This window comes from Rana temporaria, chromosome 3 (genome assembly GCF_905171775.1).
Source record: "Rana temporaria chromosome 3, aRanTem1.1, whole genome shotgun sequence".
Lineage (NCBI taxonomy): Eukaryota > Metazoa > Chordata > Amphibia > Anura > Ranidae > Rana > Rana temporaria.
Window position 1 is genome coordinate 143,372,113 of NC_053491.1, and position 19,496 is coordinate 143,391,608.

General features: G+C 44.8%; 1 protein-coding gene across 50 annotated transcripts in view; it reads right to left on the bottom strand.

Moving 5' to 3' along the window:
* Positions 1–19,496, bottom strand: part of LOC120931788 (mucin-19-like) — a 584,870-nt gene that overhangs the window by 202,949 nt on the left and 362,425 nt on the right. For 35 of the 50 annotated variants that reach the window (XM_040343590.1, XM_040343599.1, XM_040343577.1 and 32 more), the window contains 3 exons: positions 19,346–19,381; positions 15,934–15,969; positions 6,404–6,430 (listed from right to left, as the gene is read on the bottom strand). The exons of 11 other annotated variants lie outside the window; for them this stretch is intronic. In XM_040343590.1, the coding sequence (XP_040199524.1) occupies positions 6,404–6,430; positions 15,934–15,969; positions 19,346–19,381 (99 nt within the window). The remainder of the gene's footprint in view (positions 1–6,403; positions 6,431–15,933; positions 15,970–19,345; positions 19,382–19,496) is intronic. 4 more of the 50 variants (XM_040343588.1, XM_040343562.1, XM_040343593.1 and 1 more) reach the window with 2 other exon arrangements.

A 19,496-nucleotide genomic window follows, 5' to 3' on the forward strand; every position in this document is an offset into this window, starting at 1 on the left:
TCTGGGCAACAAAGTAGCCGAAACCAGAACATAGTCTATGCGGGACATGGTGGCGTGACTCGCCGAATGGCATGTATAGATTCATTACATGCAGCCAGTGACATTACAGGTGCATGCACTTGAAGGAACGGCCACCCGTGCAGTTCCTTCCAAGCCCTGTGCTGTAAACAGCGTCTCCCATGCGCATGCACGGGACTGATGTCATTGCGGCTACAGCCAGTCACAGAGCCGAAGCCTGCAAACCCAGAAGCAAGATGAGTCAAGATAGAAGTGGCTGAAGCACTGAAATTGTGGCACTGGAACAGCTTAGTTTTAAGGTAAGTTTCACATAATGTGCTAGTATGTGATGCATACTAGCACATTATTAATTTACCTTGCAGGGGGGAAAAAACATCCAGCAGTATACCACCTGTTACTGTACCTCTCTTCCCGAGCTCCAAAGTACACAAACCAACCGCTAACCGCCGAAGTGCAATAGGTTCCAACCGGCAACTCTCTCCATACACCGTCCTTAGTGGCCAGTAACCCAATCCCCTCCAATAACGAGACCAAGCTCCATCATGAGGGTAAAACACGAACTGTTTACTGTGGGCTACCCGCCCGTATTTATGCAGGTCTCCCGCCTGGTGGACACTCCCCTAGGGGACCAGATGGGAGACTGAAATAACAGAACTCACAGTTACGACGTACATTAAAATCTATAACTTTATAACTGCCGAACATTTTATATTCATATAACGTATCCCCAGATAGCCTGGAACTGAGGGCATATTATTGGGGAATAGCAAGCAGACGAACACAATATGTCCAGTATACGGATGGGTCCGTCACATGGCCCCCTCCTTGTGGAACACTCCGGCAGACCCGGCTTGACCCTTTGGCGGGTCAACTTGGGGATGACCGGACGGAGAAGGCGTAGAGACGTCTGTTTGCCGAGATAATCCATCCGCATTCCCATTCTGCTTACCGGGTCGGTAGCTGATGGTGAAATTGTAAGGCTGTAGTGCCAGACTCCACCTCAGCAGTCTGCCATTGTCTCCTGAGACCCGGTTAAGCCAAACTAGGGGGTTGTGGTCCGTAATGAGGGAAAATTCTTGTCCGTATAAATAAGGACTCAATTTCTTTAGTGCCCAGACCAGGGCTAAACACTCCTTCTCCACTGCCGCATAACTCACTTCCCTGGGTAGTAGTTTTCTGCTGAGATACGCGACAGGGTGCTCCCCTCCATCTTCCCCGACCTGGCTTAGCACAGCCCCCAGTCCATACATGGAAGCATCGGTATGGACGAGAAAACGTTTGTTAGGCACTGGGGCAGCCAGGACAGGGGCATTCACTACAGCTTGCTTCAGGGCCCGAAACGCGGCTTCACAAGCTGGGTAAGTTTTTCTTAGTCAGGTCCGTCAAGGGCTTGGCCACCGTACTGTAGTCGGGGACAAAACGTCGGTAATACCCTGCCGTCCCCAGGAAGGCTAGCACTTGGGTCTTGGTGATAGGTGTGGGCCAGTTAGCTACCGCCTCGACCTTAGCTTGCTCTGGTCGCTGGGTCCCACATCCTACCCTGTGACCCAAGTACTGCACTTCTGCCATGCCTAAATGGCACTTATCTGGCTTCAAGGTCAGGCCGGCGGCCCGAATCTTGTCCAGCACCACCCCCACGTGGACTAAATGGTCTTCCCAAGTCTCGCTGTAGACCGCAATGTCATCCAGGTACGCACACGCGAAGTCCTGGAAGCCATCGAGGAGTCTATCCACCATACGCTGAAAGGTAGCCGGAGCATTCTTCATTCCAAATGGCATAACCTTAAACTGGTATAGGCCAAATGGGGTGACGAATGCCGACTTAGGGATAGCATCCTCGGCCAGGGGGATCTGCCAATAACCCTTGCACAGGTCAATGGTGGTCAGGTAGCGCCCCCTGGCAATGCGGTCTAATAATTTGTCTACCCGGGGCATCGGGTACGCGTCAGTGGTGGTCCGTTCGTTGAGCTGCCTGTAATCTACGCAGAACCGGGTGGTCCCATCTTTCTTAGGCACCAGAACTACAGGCGAGGCCCAAGGGCTGTCTGACGGCTCGATAACCCCCAGCCGAGTCATCTCCTGTATCTCCATCCGCATTTCCTCTCGGACTGCTTCAGGGATACGGTATGGGGGTTGTCGTAGGGGGTTCTGTCCGGGCGTCTCGACTTTGTGCATAGCTAGTGTGGTGTACCCGGGTTCTTGGGAGAACGTCACCTGCTTCTCCCACAGAAGCTGTCTTGCCTGTACCTTCTTTGCTGGGTTTAACCGGTCTCCTAGATGCACAAGGCTCGTAAGGTCCGTCTGGGGATTCCTCTCTAACAAGTCAGGTAAAGGTAAGTTCTCGGGGTCATCCGTAGCTGGGGCACAGACTGCCGCAACATCTTCTGGTCGCTCCTGATACTCCTTTAACATGTTCACATGAAAGGATCGCTGGATCCCTTCATCTGAACAGCTGGCTATAAGGTAGGTAGTATCACATATCTGCGCTAATACTTTATACGGGCCCTGCCAAGATGCTTGCATCTTGTTTGCCTTCACAGGTTTGAGCACTAGAACCTTCTGCCCAACCTGGAAGATCCGCTGTCGGGCGCCCCGATCGTACCACCGCTTCTGTCTCCCCTGGGCCGCCTGGAGATTTTCCCTTACCATCAGGGATAGTTTCTCCATGCGGTCCCGGAGTTCCAGGACATATGGCACTATGGGGGTCCCTTCTTGCTCCGTCTCCCCCTCCAAGTGTCCTCTAATGAGATCTAGGGGTCCTCGGACCCTTCTCCCATAGAGTAACTCAAAGGGGGAGAACCCAGTAGATTCCTGGGGCACCTCTCTGTATGCAAATAGCAGATGAGGCAGGAATCGCTCCCAGTCTCTGCAAGTGTCAGTAAAGGTCCTCAGCATCTGTTTGAGGGTACCATTAAATCGCTCGCAGAGGCCGTTGGTCTGTGGGTGATACGGTGAGCTAAGCAGCGGTTTAATGCCGCACACCTTCCACAGTTGCTGGGTGAGCACAGCGGTAAACTGAGTTCCCTGATCAGAGAGAATCTCCTGAGGGAACCCGACCCTAGTGAATATCTTAACCAGGGCATCAGCTACTGTCTCTGCCTCGATATTAGACAGCGCTACTGCCTCTGGGTAACGTGTGGCATAGTCCACCACGGTAAGAATGTACTTCTTCCCGGAGGGGCTAGCCCTGGCCAGTGGACCTACCAGGTCAACGGCTATGTGGGAAAAGGGCTCCCCAATGATAGGCATCGACTGAAGCCTAGCTTTTGGGTGATCTCCCCGCTTTCCTACCCATTGACAGGTGTCGCACGTGCTACAATACATCCGCACGTCTCGGTTCAAATTGGGCCAGAAAAAGTTTTGAGTGATCCTATGAGCTGTGCGGTGGGAGCCTAGATGGCCCGCTAACGGCACATCGTGCCCAATCCGTAAAATCTCCTGCCGGTACTTGGCAGGTACCACTAGCTGTCGCTTGTGCGGAGGGGTGCTCGGTTTTTGGGACGGTCTCGGGATCCTGTACAGCCTACCCCCCACTCGTAGTGCTCCCCATCTACTCCTTCCTCCCCTGAGTCGGCCCTGGCCCTGTACTTCGCTAACGTCGGGTCTTCCCTAGTCTCCCTTCCGTACATCTCTGGGGTATCCCAGCCTAAAGGGGCCGGATCTAACATACACGTTGGGGTAGAAGGTCTTACCTGGGTCGCAGCAGCAGGTGGGCCGGCTTCGGCGGCACGGGTCTGGGCCCGGGTCGTGACAGCGTCTACTGCAGCGGGGCCCATGGGAGTATAGGCTGAAAGGAGGGGGGCCAAGTCATTGCCAAGGAGGACATCGGCGGGTAAGTCTTTCATAACCCCCACGTTCACTTGTCTAGCACCCACTCCCCAATCCAAATGTACCCGGGCAACGGGTAGTCGGAACACGGCACCTCCGGCTACTCGTACTGCGACCGTGTCCCCGGTATGTTGGTTCTCGGATACTAGGTGCTTCTGGAGTAAAGTCATGGTCGCACCGGTATCCCGTAAACCACTGACCTCCTTCCCGTTGACCTTGACACACTGTCTGTGGTGCTGCCTGTTATCTCGGTGGGCCGCCTGAACGGGGTCGGCCTCATGCAGAATACCCCAGCATTCCTCTTCCTCCACACAGTGAGTTGCGGGGAGAGGTGGTCGTGGATTGGCCCCTGGGGGGTCTCTTCCAGGACTGACTTTGGTTGGCATTGTTCATCGGGCACTCCGGTCGCTTGTGTCCCAGCTGATTGCATAGGTAGCACCGACTGGGTTGGGAGTATTCCCGAGAGTTAAACCGGGGTGAGCGGGGATACTGGGTCGGCGGAGGGGGTGCTGAGGGCCGATTCATAGGGGGTTGGTAAATAGTAGCTGCTGGCTTGTATTCCACCCTGGCGGGAGCCTTGGTGGCTGAATTGTCCAATTTTCGGGCATCCGTATACTCATCCGCCAGGCGAGCTGCTTCATGGAGAGTGGAGGGTTTATGGTCCCTTACCCACTCTCTGACCCCTGTTGGTAATTTGTCGAAGCAATGTTCCAACAGAAACATCTGTAGCACCTCCTCTCCGGACACCGCCTGGCACCCCGCCATCCAGTGTGCGGCGGTGCGGTGCACCTTACATGCCCATTCAACGTAGGAGTCCCCAGTCGTTTTTACAGTGTCCCGGAACCTCCTTCGGTATGCCTCGGGTGTAATGGCATACCGGGTGAGTAGAGCTTTCCTGACGGCCACATAATCCCCGATCTCCTCGTCAGGGATGGCCCAAAAAGCCTCACTGGCCCGGCCGGATAACTTGCCGGACAATATAGGGATCCAGTCCTCCAGGGGTACCTTGTGCAGGGCACATTGCCGCTCAAAATCAGCAAGGTACCCATCGATCTCTCCTTCTGTCTCACTGAAGGCTTTAAATGCTGCAAACGGCACCTTCTTTCTTTCCCCCGTGTCTGCTGTGACTGGGGCTGCTGCAGTGCCGCTTTGGCGTAGCAGGTTGGCCTCCACAGCGGCTTGGACTTGGGCGATAATTTCCGCAGATGGGTTGGGACCATAATGGGCCAGCCTAATTCTTACCGCCCGGTCAAATCTCTCTTCTTCAGGGGTTCTGTCGTCTGGGCTGAGTCCATTGGTTCCCTCTACTGCTGGTACTCCATCCATTTCCAGCAATAATGTGATAATGTCCCCCTTTTTGAGGTTACCGGCCTGTCCGCCTCTTTGCTCTAATAAATCCTTTAAGTTGGTCTTCTCAGGTTTTGGTATTGCAATTCCATTTGGTCCTGGTTGTAGTGGTTTCTTTGGGCGCTGAGGTTCATCCCGTCGCTTGCCACCAGTTGTTACTGTACCTCTCTTCCCGAGCTCCAAAGTACACGAACCAACCGCTAACCGCCGAAGTGCAATAGGTTCCAACCGGCAACTCTCTCCATACACCGTCCTTAGTGGCCAGTAACCCAATCCCCTCCAATAACGAGACCAAGCTCCATCATGAGGGTAAAACATGAACTGTTTACTGTGGGCTACCCGCCCGTATTTATGCAGGTCTCCCGCCTGGTGGACACTCCCCTAGGGGACCAGCTGGGAGACTGAAATAACAGAACTCACAGTTACGACGTACATTAAAATCTATAACTTTATAACTGCCGAACATTTTATATTCATATAACATATCCCCAGATAGCCTGGAACTGAGGGCATATTATTGGGGAATAGCAAGCAGACGAACACAATATGTCCAGTATACGGATGGGTCCATCACACCACCGCTTTAAAGAACAATAAAGCATGGATATATGCTTTATGCTACAAAAAACTCCTGGCTTTTTAAATATGAACTGAGGTAAGAGGTGCTGAAAAGATCTTGGCCAGATTTTTCCTAATTCTGAATGTGTTGTAGGGCTGAATCAATTTGTGCATTGCAACAATGTGTGTGTCACTGTAAGGCCTTATTTAAAGGGGTTGTAAAGGTAAAAATAGTTTTCCCTAAATAGCTTCCTTTACCTTAGTGCAGTCCTCCTTCACTTACCTCATCCTTCATTTTGCTTTTAAATATCCTTATTTCTTCTGAGAAATCCTCACTTCCTGTTCTTCTGTCTGTAACTACACACAGTAATGCAAGGCTGGTGTGGAGAAAGCCTCTTAAGGGTGGAGGGGGCGAGCAGGAGTGTCAGGACACCCACTAACACACAGCTCCTTTCTCTATCTTCAAAGTAGAGAGTGTCCTGACACTCCTGCTCGTGTCTGCCTGGCCTGCCCACTCTCCTATCCTGACGTACAGCTGAGAAGGAGAGAGATAGAGGGGGGGGGTGTCTGCGAGCGGGAGATATGAAGAATAACATTACTTCTCGCCTAATACTACAAAAGAAAATAAATATTTATTTGCACACAAATTTACCTTTTATTGGCACTATGTCTACTTCCCCTGAAATAAAAAAAAATACCTTGTTATTAACTGGCAAAAACGATTATAGAAAAAAGCCCCAAGAATAAGTTACTAAAAGAACAAGAAAGTCTGAAGATGAAGAAACAAAAACTCCTGGCTTGGGGGTTGTGGGGGATTGTAAACTGGCATAGCACACTTTTGCACCTTGTACCTGGCTCAATCCTGAACTCTACACTCTGTGCATAGCGATAGCATAAATTATGCAACCTGTGCCTAGCGCACACCTGAACTCTGCACTCTGTATCTCACTCACTCCTAAACTCTGCGTCCTGTACCTAGCTCGGTCCTGAACTCTGTTCCCTGTGCATAGAGCACATCTGAACTCTACACTTTGTACCTAGCGCATGCATGAACTCTGAACCCTGTGCTTTTCTGAAGTTAGATTTCATACCTTTTCTTATTGTGAAGTAATAGTTGTTTGTTTGTCTGTACATGTTATGCACTTAGTCAGTGAATCTTAAAAAGAAAGTAAACTTCCTCTGCTGACATTTAACCTCCCTGGCGGTATGATTCCTTCTGGTTTTAGGTGCTGAAGGTGGTACAATTATTTTACATGGAAATTTGGCGTTTTATATTTTAGGCCTGCAATTCTTATAAATAACTCACTTAAATCTGTCCAAACAAGGGTCTAGTGGACATCCCGGGTATGATAAAGTTTGAAACACAAAATCATAAATTATAATAAAATAAATAACTATAAATAATAACGTAATTATAATAAAAATTATTCAATAATGTAATCAAATCATAAACACTGAAATTTGCTCAGTTGCAGAATTGTCACTGTCATTATTTTTATTGTTTGATGACGAATTTACCCACAAATCGCTATCGCTCAATTCTGCAAATGATTCTAATGTCGTAATGTCGCAGGAAACGGAGCGCGGCACTTGGCACTGTGAATCGAGCGAGGAGACACAGCGGAGGAGCCCGCACACACAGCGGGGACACATGGCAGGATCCAGGGACAAGGTAAGTAACTTCCCCCTGTATCCTGCAATGCAATTCAGAGTCTGGCTCGGGGATACCGCTTTTGGTATGAAAAATTCAGCCCGAGCCAGACTCGCACTTACCGCTAAGGGGGTTAAATATAGGTAAGCCTATAATAACATGTACCGTTTAGGAGATATTTACATTACATGCAGCCAGTGACTCTCATGGCGCATGCGATCTAAAGAAACTGGTGAGAGCCCTGTGCAGTGAACGTCATCACAGCTTCAGCCAGTCCAATCACAGGTGGTCACATCATAACCAGGAAGTGCCATTTATTTGCTTTTCCTCTGTTCGTGCTGACAACGCACGGTTAGAGGAGAGCCTTCAGCTGCTCTCCTGACAGGTGGGGTCTGCGCTGATAATCAGACCCACCAGGGATGCCCACTAGAGCCCACCAGGGATGACCACCCATGCCCACCTGTGCACACCAGGGATGAAAATCAGTGCCCAATAGAGATTCCAATCAGTACCCATCAGTAATGCCTGTCAGTGCCTCCTCGTCAGTGCTGTTCATCAGTGCCACCCATCATTGCTATACATCAGTGCCCATCAGTGCAGCCTATCAGTGCCACCTATGAGTGCCCATCAGTGCCGCCTATCAGTGCTTCATATTAGTGCCTAACCATCAGTGAAAAATAGTGCTACCTCATCAGTGCAGTCTTATCAGTGCCTGTCAGTGCAGCCTCATCAGTGCCCATCAGTGAAGGAGAAAACTTACTTGGGTGAAAAGTATGGACAGCAATGGGACTATAACGGTGTTATATAAAGTAAGTTATTGCAGCTATTGGTTCCTCCTCCCTTGGAAGGTACCCTTTGCGCACTTGTCTCGGCTGGACATTTGGCTGGCGTTATGCGCCGACTGGGGTCTTGTACCAGCTGACTCGTAACCGGGTTTTAAGGAGCCAGTGTGGTCCATCCACCCTGCTGCACTGACATATGGGGACAGCCTTTTCTAGAACCCCTTGCTTATTCAGGTAAAAACACTTAGGCAACTCTTTTATTCCTTACTATTGGACGGCCAGCCTTGTCTACCTTGATTGATATGCTTGGCATGTGTTGTTCTCTAAACTTGATGCTCTAAACCAGGGATATGCAATTAGCGGACCTCCAGCTGTTGCAGAACTACAAGTCCCATGAGGCATAGCAAGACTCCCAAGCATGACACCCAGAGGCAGAGGCATGATGGGAATTGTAGTTTTGCAACATCTGGAGGTCCGCTAATTGCATATCCCTGCTCTAAACCCTTTCTAATTATGATTTGTTGTAATCAATTTGGCATGATTTGTTTTCATGCTTACTCATATTGATAATGTTTTTCCCCTTTTTTCTTTTCTTTTCTTTTCTCCCTTGTGTATACTACATAAGTGGCTGATCAGGCTTGTTCTAGCACTGTGGATGATCTGATTGATCTGGTATCTTCGGCTGCCCCCATAGGTGCTTTCATATATTAAACTTAGTAAGTGCTGATTTTGAACTTAGTTGATTTTAAATTCAATTTTGGAACACTATACTCATTAGGCGTTATGTGTTCCCTACAGCTGGGTCTTCTTCTCCCCTTCTGTGGGTGAGCCAATGCCCCTGCACAGAGTGGCTACCTTGGATTAAGGCTCCACGCCCCCTTTTTGGTTGTGGAACATATTGGTGTCCCAAGTTACTGGCAGGATCAGATTTTCCTTTATCCTCCCCACCCTGGGTAGCAGGTCAGCATGTCCTCTTTAAATGAAAGCAAACAAATTTGATTTAACCAATTATTTGTAATGTAATCTATGTGATTTTGTCTTATATGTAACATGTGTTTTTTTTTTATTATTAATAGAGCTGTTTTTTATTGGTCCTAACCTCACCCGAGGAAGCCTGTTGATAGGCAAAATATATTGGCCCAGATTCAAGAAGCACTTGCGCCCGCGCAACCATAGGTTGCGCGGCGCAAGGGCTTACTTGCTCCGGTGTAACGAGTGCTCCTGATTCAGGAACCTCGTTACACCGACTGCAGCCTAGGATGTGACAGACATAAGCCTCCTTATGCCTTCACATCCCAGGCTGCATTCTTGCGTTGGCCGCTAGGGGGCGCGGCCATTGTGATCGGCGTATAGTATGCAAATTGCATACTACCACCGATTCACAAAAGTTGCGCGGGCCCTTCTCACGCAAGGTACGGGCCCAGATTCAAGTAGAATCGCGCAATATTTGCGTGGGCAAAGAGCACATTTTTTTCTCTGCGCCCACGCAAATATTGCGCTTTGCCCGCGATTCACGGAGCAGTTGCTCCGTAAATTGCGCGGGCAATATGCTAAGCAGCCAGGCGCAAGGCTGCCTAATGTAAATGATCCCGCCGGGGGCGGGAATCATTTAAATTAGGCACGCTCCCGCGCCGAGCGAACAGCGCATGCTCCGTCGGGAAACTTTCCCGACGTGCATTGCGGCAAATGACGTCGCAAGGACGTCATTTGCTTGTAAGTGAACGTGAATGGCGTCCAGCGCCATTCACGGTTCACTTACGTAAACAACGTGAAATTTGAACGTCGCGAGCGGGAGGCGCAGCTATACTTTAGCATTGGCTGCGCCTGCTATAGCAGGAGCAGCCTTATGCTAAAGGCGCCGTACGGAAACTCCGTACCTTGCGTGAGAAGGGCCCGCACAACTTTTGTGAATCGGTGGTAGTATGCAATTTGCATACTATACGCCGATCACAATGGCCGCGCCCCCTAGCGGCCAACGCAAGAATGCAGCCTGGGATGTGAAGGCATAAGGAGGCTTATGTCTGTCACATCCTAGGCTGCAGTCGGTGTAACGAGGTTCCTGAATCAGGAGCACTCGTTACACCGGAGCAAGTAAGCCCTTGCGCCGCGCAACCTATGGTTGCGCGGGCGCAAGTGTTTCTTGAATCTGGGCCACGGAGTTTCCGTACGGCGCCTTTAGCATAAGGCTGCTCCTGCTATAGCAGGCGCAGCCAATGCTAAAGTATAGCTGCGCCTCCCGCTCGCGACGTTCAAATTTCACGTCGTTTACGTAAGTGAACCGTGAATGGCGCTGGATGCCATTCACGTTCACTTACAAGCAAATGACGTCCTTGCGACGTCATTTGCCGCAATGCACGTCGGGAAAGTTTCCCGACGGAGCATGCGCTGTTCGCTCGGCGTGGGAGCGCGCCTAATTTAAATGATTCCCGCCCCCGGCGGGATCATTTACATTACGCAGCCTTGCGCCCGGCTGCTTAGCATATTGCCCGCGCAATTTACGGAGCAACTGCTCCGTGAATCGCGGGCAAAGCGCAATATTTGCGTGGGCGCAGAGAAAAAAAATTGCTCTTTGCCCACGCAAATATTGCGCGATTCTACTTGAATCTGGGCCATTGGGTATTACTACCCTGGTTGCAATCATATCAAACGACCAGCTATCTGTTTTTATTGGGATCTCCAGTGACCCGGATATCGCATGTTTAAAATAATATGTTTTTAAAATCTTCTTGGTATGTGATGTATCATTCTCTTTTGATATTTTTAATAAAATATTAAAAATTATTTGTTATAACTTACTTTATATAGCACCGTTATAGTCCCATTGCTGTCCATACTTTCACCCAATATTATACGGGATGAGGTGTGCGCTATATATAATCTAATTTAAGCTAATTGGATCCTGTCCACTCTTTCCGAGAAAACGTACTTATTTACAAAATTTTATAACAGAATTTGTTTTTCTTTTTAAAATGTTATTTTTTTATTTGTTTAGCAAAAAAAAAAACAGTGGTGATCAAATACCACCTAATAAAAGCTCTATTTGTGGAGAAAAAAATTATAAAAATTTTATTTGGGTACAGTGTTGCTTGACCGAAAATTGGCCTGGGCAGGAAGGGCAAATAAGTGCTCTGTATTGAAGTGATTAAAATTAATCAAAACAAATAGAAGTGTTTTATTCTCCAGGTATTTCCATTCACCATAAAAGTGTGCAAAAAATAATCCTTTATTAAAAAAATAGTGCCCCTTGATGTAAATCTATCCTCAATCATGCTGCCTACTGACCCAAAAAAATTAACCGGTGCATGCTGGGCAGGTGACATCCCAAGGGGCGGGGTCACCAAGTGAGTGACGTTGCCACCTATATAAGAACTGTCAAAGCACAAAGGAGACATTTGGAGGGCGGCCATCCCAGAAGGTTTTTATTTTTTTTACTTTTTTGGTTCGGTGGCGCGGCTGGCGGTGTGATTGATAATGGATTTACATCAAGGGACACAATTTTTCTATTTTTTAACAAAGTATTTGTCAAAAACGTGTCTCTTGTTTTTACTTTTTGTACACTTTTTTGGTGAATGAGTATTATATACCCGATACAGTGGAACCTTGGATTACGAGCATAATCTGTTCCAGGAGAATGCTCGAAATCCAAAGTACACGCATATCAAAGTGAGTTTTCCCATTGAAGTCAATAACTTCAATGGGATGCAGTACCGCATTTGGCCTGAGGTGGTGGGGCGCCGGAGAGCCTCAGAAACGCCCGAAAAGGCCCGAGGACACATCGGCTGATCAGCTGAGACGTTCGGCTCTGCTTGGCTCCGGCGCCCCCCACCTCAGGCCAAATGCAGTACTGCACCCGCTTTGGCCTGAATCGTGCTGATTTTGCGAGACAACACTCGCAAACCGAGTCACGATTAAAAAAAATACAGTGCTCGTATTGCGAAATGCTCGTTAACCGCTATATTCATTCGCACGGGATCTGGGGGCCCCCTTGTTAAAGGGGGCTTCCAGATTCTGATAAGCCCTTCACCCACAGACCCCCACAACCACCGACCAAGGTTGTGGAGATGTGGTGATGAGGCCCTTCAACATGGGGACAAGGGGCTTTGGGGTGAGAGCAGAGCCCCCTGCCAAAAAGAACCAACCCCCCTATGTTGAGGGCATGGGGCCTGGTATGGTTCAGGAGGGGGTGCTGCTCGCTTATCCCCTTTCCTGACCTGCCAGGCTGCATGTCTGGATAAGGGTCTGGTATGGATTTTGTTTAAAATTTGGCATGGGGCTCCCCTTAAACTCCATAGCAGACGGGAAGAGCCTGGTATGGACTGGGGGGGAAACACACGCCATCTATTTTTGCTTTGATTTATTTTTTACTTCTTTTATTATACAGCTTTCAGCAGGGATGACTCATCAGTTGTTAAGGATGCTGTGGCCCAGGGAAAATTGCATACTCTCGCTGGTCAGAGAGAGAGTGCGAGTAATTAACCACTTGTCCCCCAAGAATGTCATATGACGTCCTTGACTTTGTGCGGTGATATCTAAATGATGCCTGCAGCTACAGGCATCATTCAGATATCACAGTCTTCTGCCGGCGATTCTGTGCACGATAAAATGATCATAGCGGCAGTTCCGCTTGATTGTTCCTATAGGCAGTGGGAGGGGACGTCCCCCCTCCCACCACCATCCGGTGCTTCTCCGGGCTCTCCTGTGCCATCGGGGGCCCGGAGAACAAATTGCCCGGTGCTGGCTCACAACGATAGAGATGACTGGTGACTAGATGGTCACCAGTCATCTCTATGACTGTCGGAGGCCCGGGTACCCGGAAGTAAACAAAGCCGCAATCGTGGCTGTCGGCATGAGATCGGTGAATTTTTTTCACAATCTCATGCTTTCAAGCCTGGAGGAGAGATGTTGGGGTCTTATTAACCCAACATCTCTCCATAAAGAGGACCCGTCACAGTGATTCCTATTACAAGGGATGTTTACATTCCTTGTAATAGGAATAAAAGTGATCAAAAAAATGCCCCTGTCCCCGGTATCACGCGCTCAGAAGTGAACACCCATGTAAGTCCCCCCCACATATGTAAACGCCATTCAAACCCCACATGAGAGGTATCGCCGCTTGCGTTAGAGCATGTGCAACAATTCTAGCACTAGACCTCCTCTGTAACTCGAAGACAGTAACCTGTAAAAAAACTAAAGTGTTGCCTATGGAGATTTTTAAGTACTGAAGTTTGGCGCCATTCCATGAGTGTGCAAAATTTTAAAGCATGACATGTTAGGTATCTATTTACTCAGTGTAACATCATCTTTCACATTATACAAAAATTGGGCTGTTTTGTTATTTTTAAATTAATGAAACTGTTTTTTCCCCAAAAAGGCTGTTCGAAAAATGTTTGCACAAATAATACTGTGCGAGAAAAAAACTTGCAATGACCACCATTTTTTTCCCTATGGTGTCTGCTAAAAAATATATATAATATTTGGAGGTTCTGATTCATTTTCTAGCAAAAAAATTGACATGAAGGAGAGAAGTGCCAGAATAGGCCCGGTGGACAAGTGGTTAAACTACTCTCTTTAATGGGGAGTCCATGTAGTTCATGTGCAGCACAGGATATGATAGTGGTCTCGGGTGTGCTGACTGTGGATGGCTGCCGGCTCGTAACAAGAGTGAAGGGGGTCTGCGGGAAGCAAGATTGCTTGATATAGGAGCATGCATGCTCCGAACGTGCATTCCTCCCCACTCTCTCTCCTACCAGAAGTGATGTGTACCACCACCCCAGAGCCGTTCTGAGTGCCCGGAAGCACTGGGAGCCGACCAGCGTTAGCCAGACCATTAGCTGCCTCTCCACCTGCGAGCCGACCGCCTTCCACTATGAGTAGATGAACCTCCTAAAATATTCAAATGCGCTGACACAATCATGCTCTTGTGAGTTTTAAATTGTCTATCCTGGAATAAAATGTTTTAACTTTGCAGCCCTTAGATGGCGCTGCTCTTCTTTGTGTCAAGGATGCTATGGCTGGCTTCCTGTTAAGGAGGCTGTGGCCGGCTTCAGCTCCTTAACAACCAGCTTACACTGCACCCTGAGTGGGCAAAGCTTTGCCAAATCAGGTTGCAAAATGCATTGTGTAGCACTGAGTGCATTGCAGGGTGTTCGGAGGGGTGAACACCCTGCAAATTCAGGTGCTCAGTGAACAGCCGAACAGGCAAATGTTTGGCCCAAACTCATGCTCGGGCCAAACCGTTGGCCTAACACTAGTGTTGAATTATTCATTTTGAAGGTGGCACTGTTTACGTCTGGAGGAAAACAGATTTAATCTCCAAATACAGAAAGGCTTCTTCTGAGTAAGGTGTGGAACAGACTCACTCAAGAGCTGGCTACATTTATAGGTAAAATTGATCCAGGGAATATCTGATTGACTATCTGATTGCCTCTTGGTGGATCAGGAAGGATTTTTTTTTCCTGCTGGGAGAAATTGGATTATGCATTGCTGTTTTTTTTGCCTTCCTCTGGATCAACTGTGGACATGGGGTTGTGTAAATAGGATTGTAAAACTGATTAAACTAGATAGACTTGTGTCTTTTTTCAACCAGAATAACTATGTAAGTATGTAACTATGTCACTGAGCGTGTAATTTACTTTTGAATGCTGAATGCATTAAATTACAACAAATTGTTTGTTACCGTCTTAGCTATATTGGTCCCTGACTATCAAGAAGAACAATGAAAGTGTAATTCTCCTTGACCAATGCCAAACACTTTTTTTGCACATAAAAAAATACCTTCTGGATGTAGTGGTTGCAGTGGTTTCTCTTGTAGATTACTCTGCTAATAAATGACTTAAATGGGTTGATTTATTATTAAAAATCACAACGCCATACACCATCTCAATCTTCATGTTCATTCATTCTGTGTGTATTTTAAATTACAAATTTTCTTAAAGGGGTTATAAAGGTACATTTTTTCCCCTAAATAGCTTCCTCTACCCTAGTGCAGTCCTCCTTCCTGTTCTTCTGTCTGTAACTCCCCACAGTAATGCAAGGCTTTCTCCCTGGTGTGGAGTGTCATGCTCGCCCCCTCCCTTGGACTACAGGAGAGTCAGGACACCCACTAACACACAGCTCGTTTCTCTATCTGCAATGTAGAGAGTGTCCAGACTCTCATGTAGTCCAAGGGAGGGGGCGAGCATGACACACCACTGCACACTGCACGTTTAATTTAATTTTGAATGCTAAAAGTATTAAAGGGTCACTAAAGGAATTTTTTTGCTGAAATTACTGTTTACAGGGTATAGTAACATAATAGTTAACTGATTCCTTTTAAAAACGATTAAAAATAGATACAAATCAATCATATAATGTACCTGTATTTTTTTAGTTTCGTTTTTGCATTTAGTTTCGTTTTAGCATGTTATGCTGTATCTGTGCTGGACAGAGCCATAGAGCAGTATTGGTTTGAAAACAAAACTAAAATCTCCCAATACTGTGGTGATCAGGAAACAGACAACCAGGAAGTGTCCAAAAGGAGAATTACAGCAACATCAGAGCAAAAACGAACAATGAGGACATGAAACCAGGACTGCAGTAAGGTAAAGGAAGCTATTTAGCTAAAAAAAATTCCTTTAGTGACCTTTTAAATTCCAACAAATAGTTTGTTCCCTGCTTAGTTATATTGGACCCTGGCCATGTAGAAGATTGATGAAAGTTTAATTCTCCTTGTCCAATGCCAAAATACACTTTTTTCTTGCACATACATACCTTCTACAAATGGGGCTTTTGTCGTTTCCTTTTCTCCTATTGAAAAGAAAAAAAAATTCTGCTATTAAATTACATAAAAGAGTTGATTTATTAACAAATATTCACAACGCCATACACCATCTCAATCTGCATGTTCATTCTGTGTGAGTTTCGGAATTGCTAGTTTTCTTAAGTTTGTTTTCTCTTCTCAATGAATGCTTCTTTTATTATGGTAGAAATAAAATACCACATTTTGGTCACTAAATGGAGCTGAGGAAACACCGAAAATAGACATTGCTTTTTTAACAAGAGAAACAATTTAACAATTGAAGGGGTTGTTAGAAGAAATTAGCAAATAAATGTTACCAATAGTGCTAATTACCTTTAGTATTCTCTGAAATCTATACATTTTACCTCTTATTACAAACATGTATATTTTTCTTATGCTCCTCAGCTGAATAAAGTGCCTGTATTAAAAGACTATTCGTTCAGAAGAGAAAACACATAGATAATATTTGTTTTAGTCCCATAATGTTTAAAAAATAAAAACTTTTTTTAGAAGAATAAGAAGAAAGCCTGAAGATACAGAACAAAAAAATGCTGTTTCTTGACAAGGGAACCATGTTAAGATTTGCTAAAGATTGTTTTTGTGGGAAAAACTTTTAAAAATGTGTGTGAAAAAATAAAAAATGATATTGGCTCTATTTGCCCTATGTCTGAATGTGTTTTAGAGATGAATCAAGCTTTTGCATTGTGGTTACGTGCACATGTCTCCAATGCAAATTAATGCCCTTTACATGTACTAGTACATTGCAGAGCTCTTCATTTAAAATGGCACCTCAATGCAGTAAGTCAAAGTAGATACAATACACAACAATTACAGAAGATAGCCTATAGGTTTATCTATCTATAGTATATTATTATTAGTACTCAATATATTTTAACATAAGTTAGCTCCATCTATTACCATTTTTCTTTTTACATTTTTTCAGAGTTAGAAAGGATTACAACCTCGTTCAGGTTTATATTATTGTCTACATCACCACTATGGAGATTATCTTTTCTATTTTTTCTAGTGGCCATTGCCCCTGGATTGAAAGTAAGGCAGGAGCTCATATTTATAGTTTTAACTAGAACAGGAATAAAAAGGAAATCTTCCAAGGAGACACTTATTTTGGCAAGCCTCCACTTGTAAGCCTCCAATTATTTGTGGAGGCTTTCAAATAAGGTTTTTGAAAGGCTCAAAAGATCAGGGTAACGTAACTAAAATACAAAGTTCAAAGATTTTTTTTATACTTGTTTGTGTTAGAAAACGATAGCAGCACCTTCAAAGTCCCATCAACAATGTTGTATTTTTTGCAGTTTGATATAGCATAAGAGATGTTGTGCTGGATTGTGCAGTCCCAACACGAGTTTTAATTTTAAAATCTGAATTATGTTAAAGTGGTAGTAAACTTAAAGTTTATACCTACAGGTAGGCTTATAGTAAGTCTTACCTTTAGGTATGGTTACAATATCCTAAACATGTGCCATTTGAAAGATATTCAAATAGCCTCTAGGTGATGACATCACTGCACATTTAATTTATTTTTGAATGCTAAAAGTATTAAATTCCAACAAATAGTTTGTTCCCTGCTTAGTTACATTGGACCCTGGCCATGTAGAAGATTGATGAAAGTTTAATTCTCCTTGTCCAATGCCAATACACACTTTTTTCTTGCACATACATACCTTCTACAGATGGGGCTTTTGTTGTTTCCTTTACTCCTATTGAAAAGAAAAAATATTCTGCTATTAAATGACATAAAAGAGTTGATTTATTAACAAATATTCACAACGCCATACACCATCTCAATCTGCATGTTCATTCTGTGTGAGTTTCGGAATTGCTCATTTTCTTAAGTTTGTTTTCTCTTCTCAATGAATGCTTCTTTTATTATGGCAGAAATAAAATACCACATTTTGGTCACTAAATGGAGCTGAGGAAACACCGAAAATAGACATTGCTTTTTTAACAAGAGAAACAATTTAACAATTGAAGGGGTTGTTAGAAGAAATTAGCAAATAAATGTTACCAATAGTGCTAATTTCCTTTAGTATTCTCTGAAATCCATACATGTTACCTCTTATTACAAACATTTATATTTTTCTTATACTCCTCTGCTGAATAAAGTGCCTGTATTAAAAGACTATTCATTCAGAGGAGAAAACACATAGATAATATTTGTTTTAGTCCCATAATGTTTAAAAAATAAAAACTTTTTTAGAAGAATAAGAAGAAAGCCTGAAGATACAGAACAAAAAAATCCTGTTTTTTGACAAGGGAACCATGTTAAGATTTGCTAAAGATTGTTTTTGTGGGAAAAACTTTTAAAAACGTTTGTGAAAAAAAAAATGATATTGGCTCTATTTGCCCTATGTCTGAATGTGTTTTAGAGATGAATTAAGCTTTTGCATTCTGGTTATGTGCACATGTCTCCAATGCAAATTAATGCCCTTTACATGTACTAGTACATTGCAGAGATCTTCATTTAAAATGGCACCTCAATGCAGTAAGTCAAAGTAGATACAATACACAACAATTACAGAAGATAGCCTATAGGTTTATCTATCTATAGTAAATTATAAATACTCAATATATTTTAACATAAGTTAGCTCCATCTATTACCATTTTTCTTTTTAAATTTTTTCAGAGTTAGAAAGGATTACAACCTCTTTCAGGTTTATATTATTGTCTACGTCACCACTATGGAGATTATATTTTAAATTTTTTCTAGTGGCCATTGCCCCTGGATTGAAAGTAAGGCAGGAGCTCATATTTATAGTTATAACTAGAACAGGAATAAAAAGGAAATCTTCCAAGAAGACACTTATTTTGGCAAGCCTCCACTTGTAAGTCTCCAATTATTTGTGGAGGCTTACAAATAAGGTTTTTGAAAGGCTCAAAAGATCAGTTTTATGTAACTAAAATACAAAGTTCAAACATTTTTTTTATACTTGTTTGTGTTAGAAAACGATAGCAGCACCTTCAAAGTCCCATTAACAATGTTGTATTTTTTGCAGTTTGATATAGCATAAGAGATGTTGTGCTGGATTGTGCAGTCCCAACACAAGTTTTAATTTTAAAATCTGAATTATGTTAAAGTGGTAGTAAACTTAAAGTTTCTACCTACAGGTAGGCTTATAGTAAGTCTTACCTTTAGGTACGGTTAAAATATCCTAAACATGTGCCATTTGAAATATATTCAAATAGCCTCTAGGTGATGACATCACTGCACATTTAATTTATTTTTGAATGCTAAAAGTATTAAATTCCAACAAATAGTTTGTTCCCTGCTTAGTTACATTGGACCCTGGCCATGTAGAAGATTGATGAAAGTTTAATTCTTCTTGTCCAATGCCAAAATACACTTTTTTCTTGCACATACATACCTTCTACAGATGGGGCTTTTGTTGTTTCCTTTACTCCTATTGAAAAGAAAAAAAATTCTGCTATTAAATGACATAAAAGAGTTGATTTATTAACAAATATTCACAACGCCATACACCATCTCAATCTGCATGTTCATTCTGTGTGAGTTTC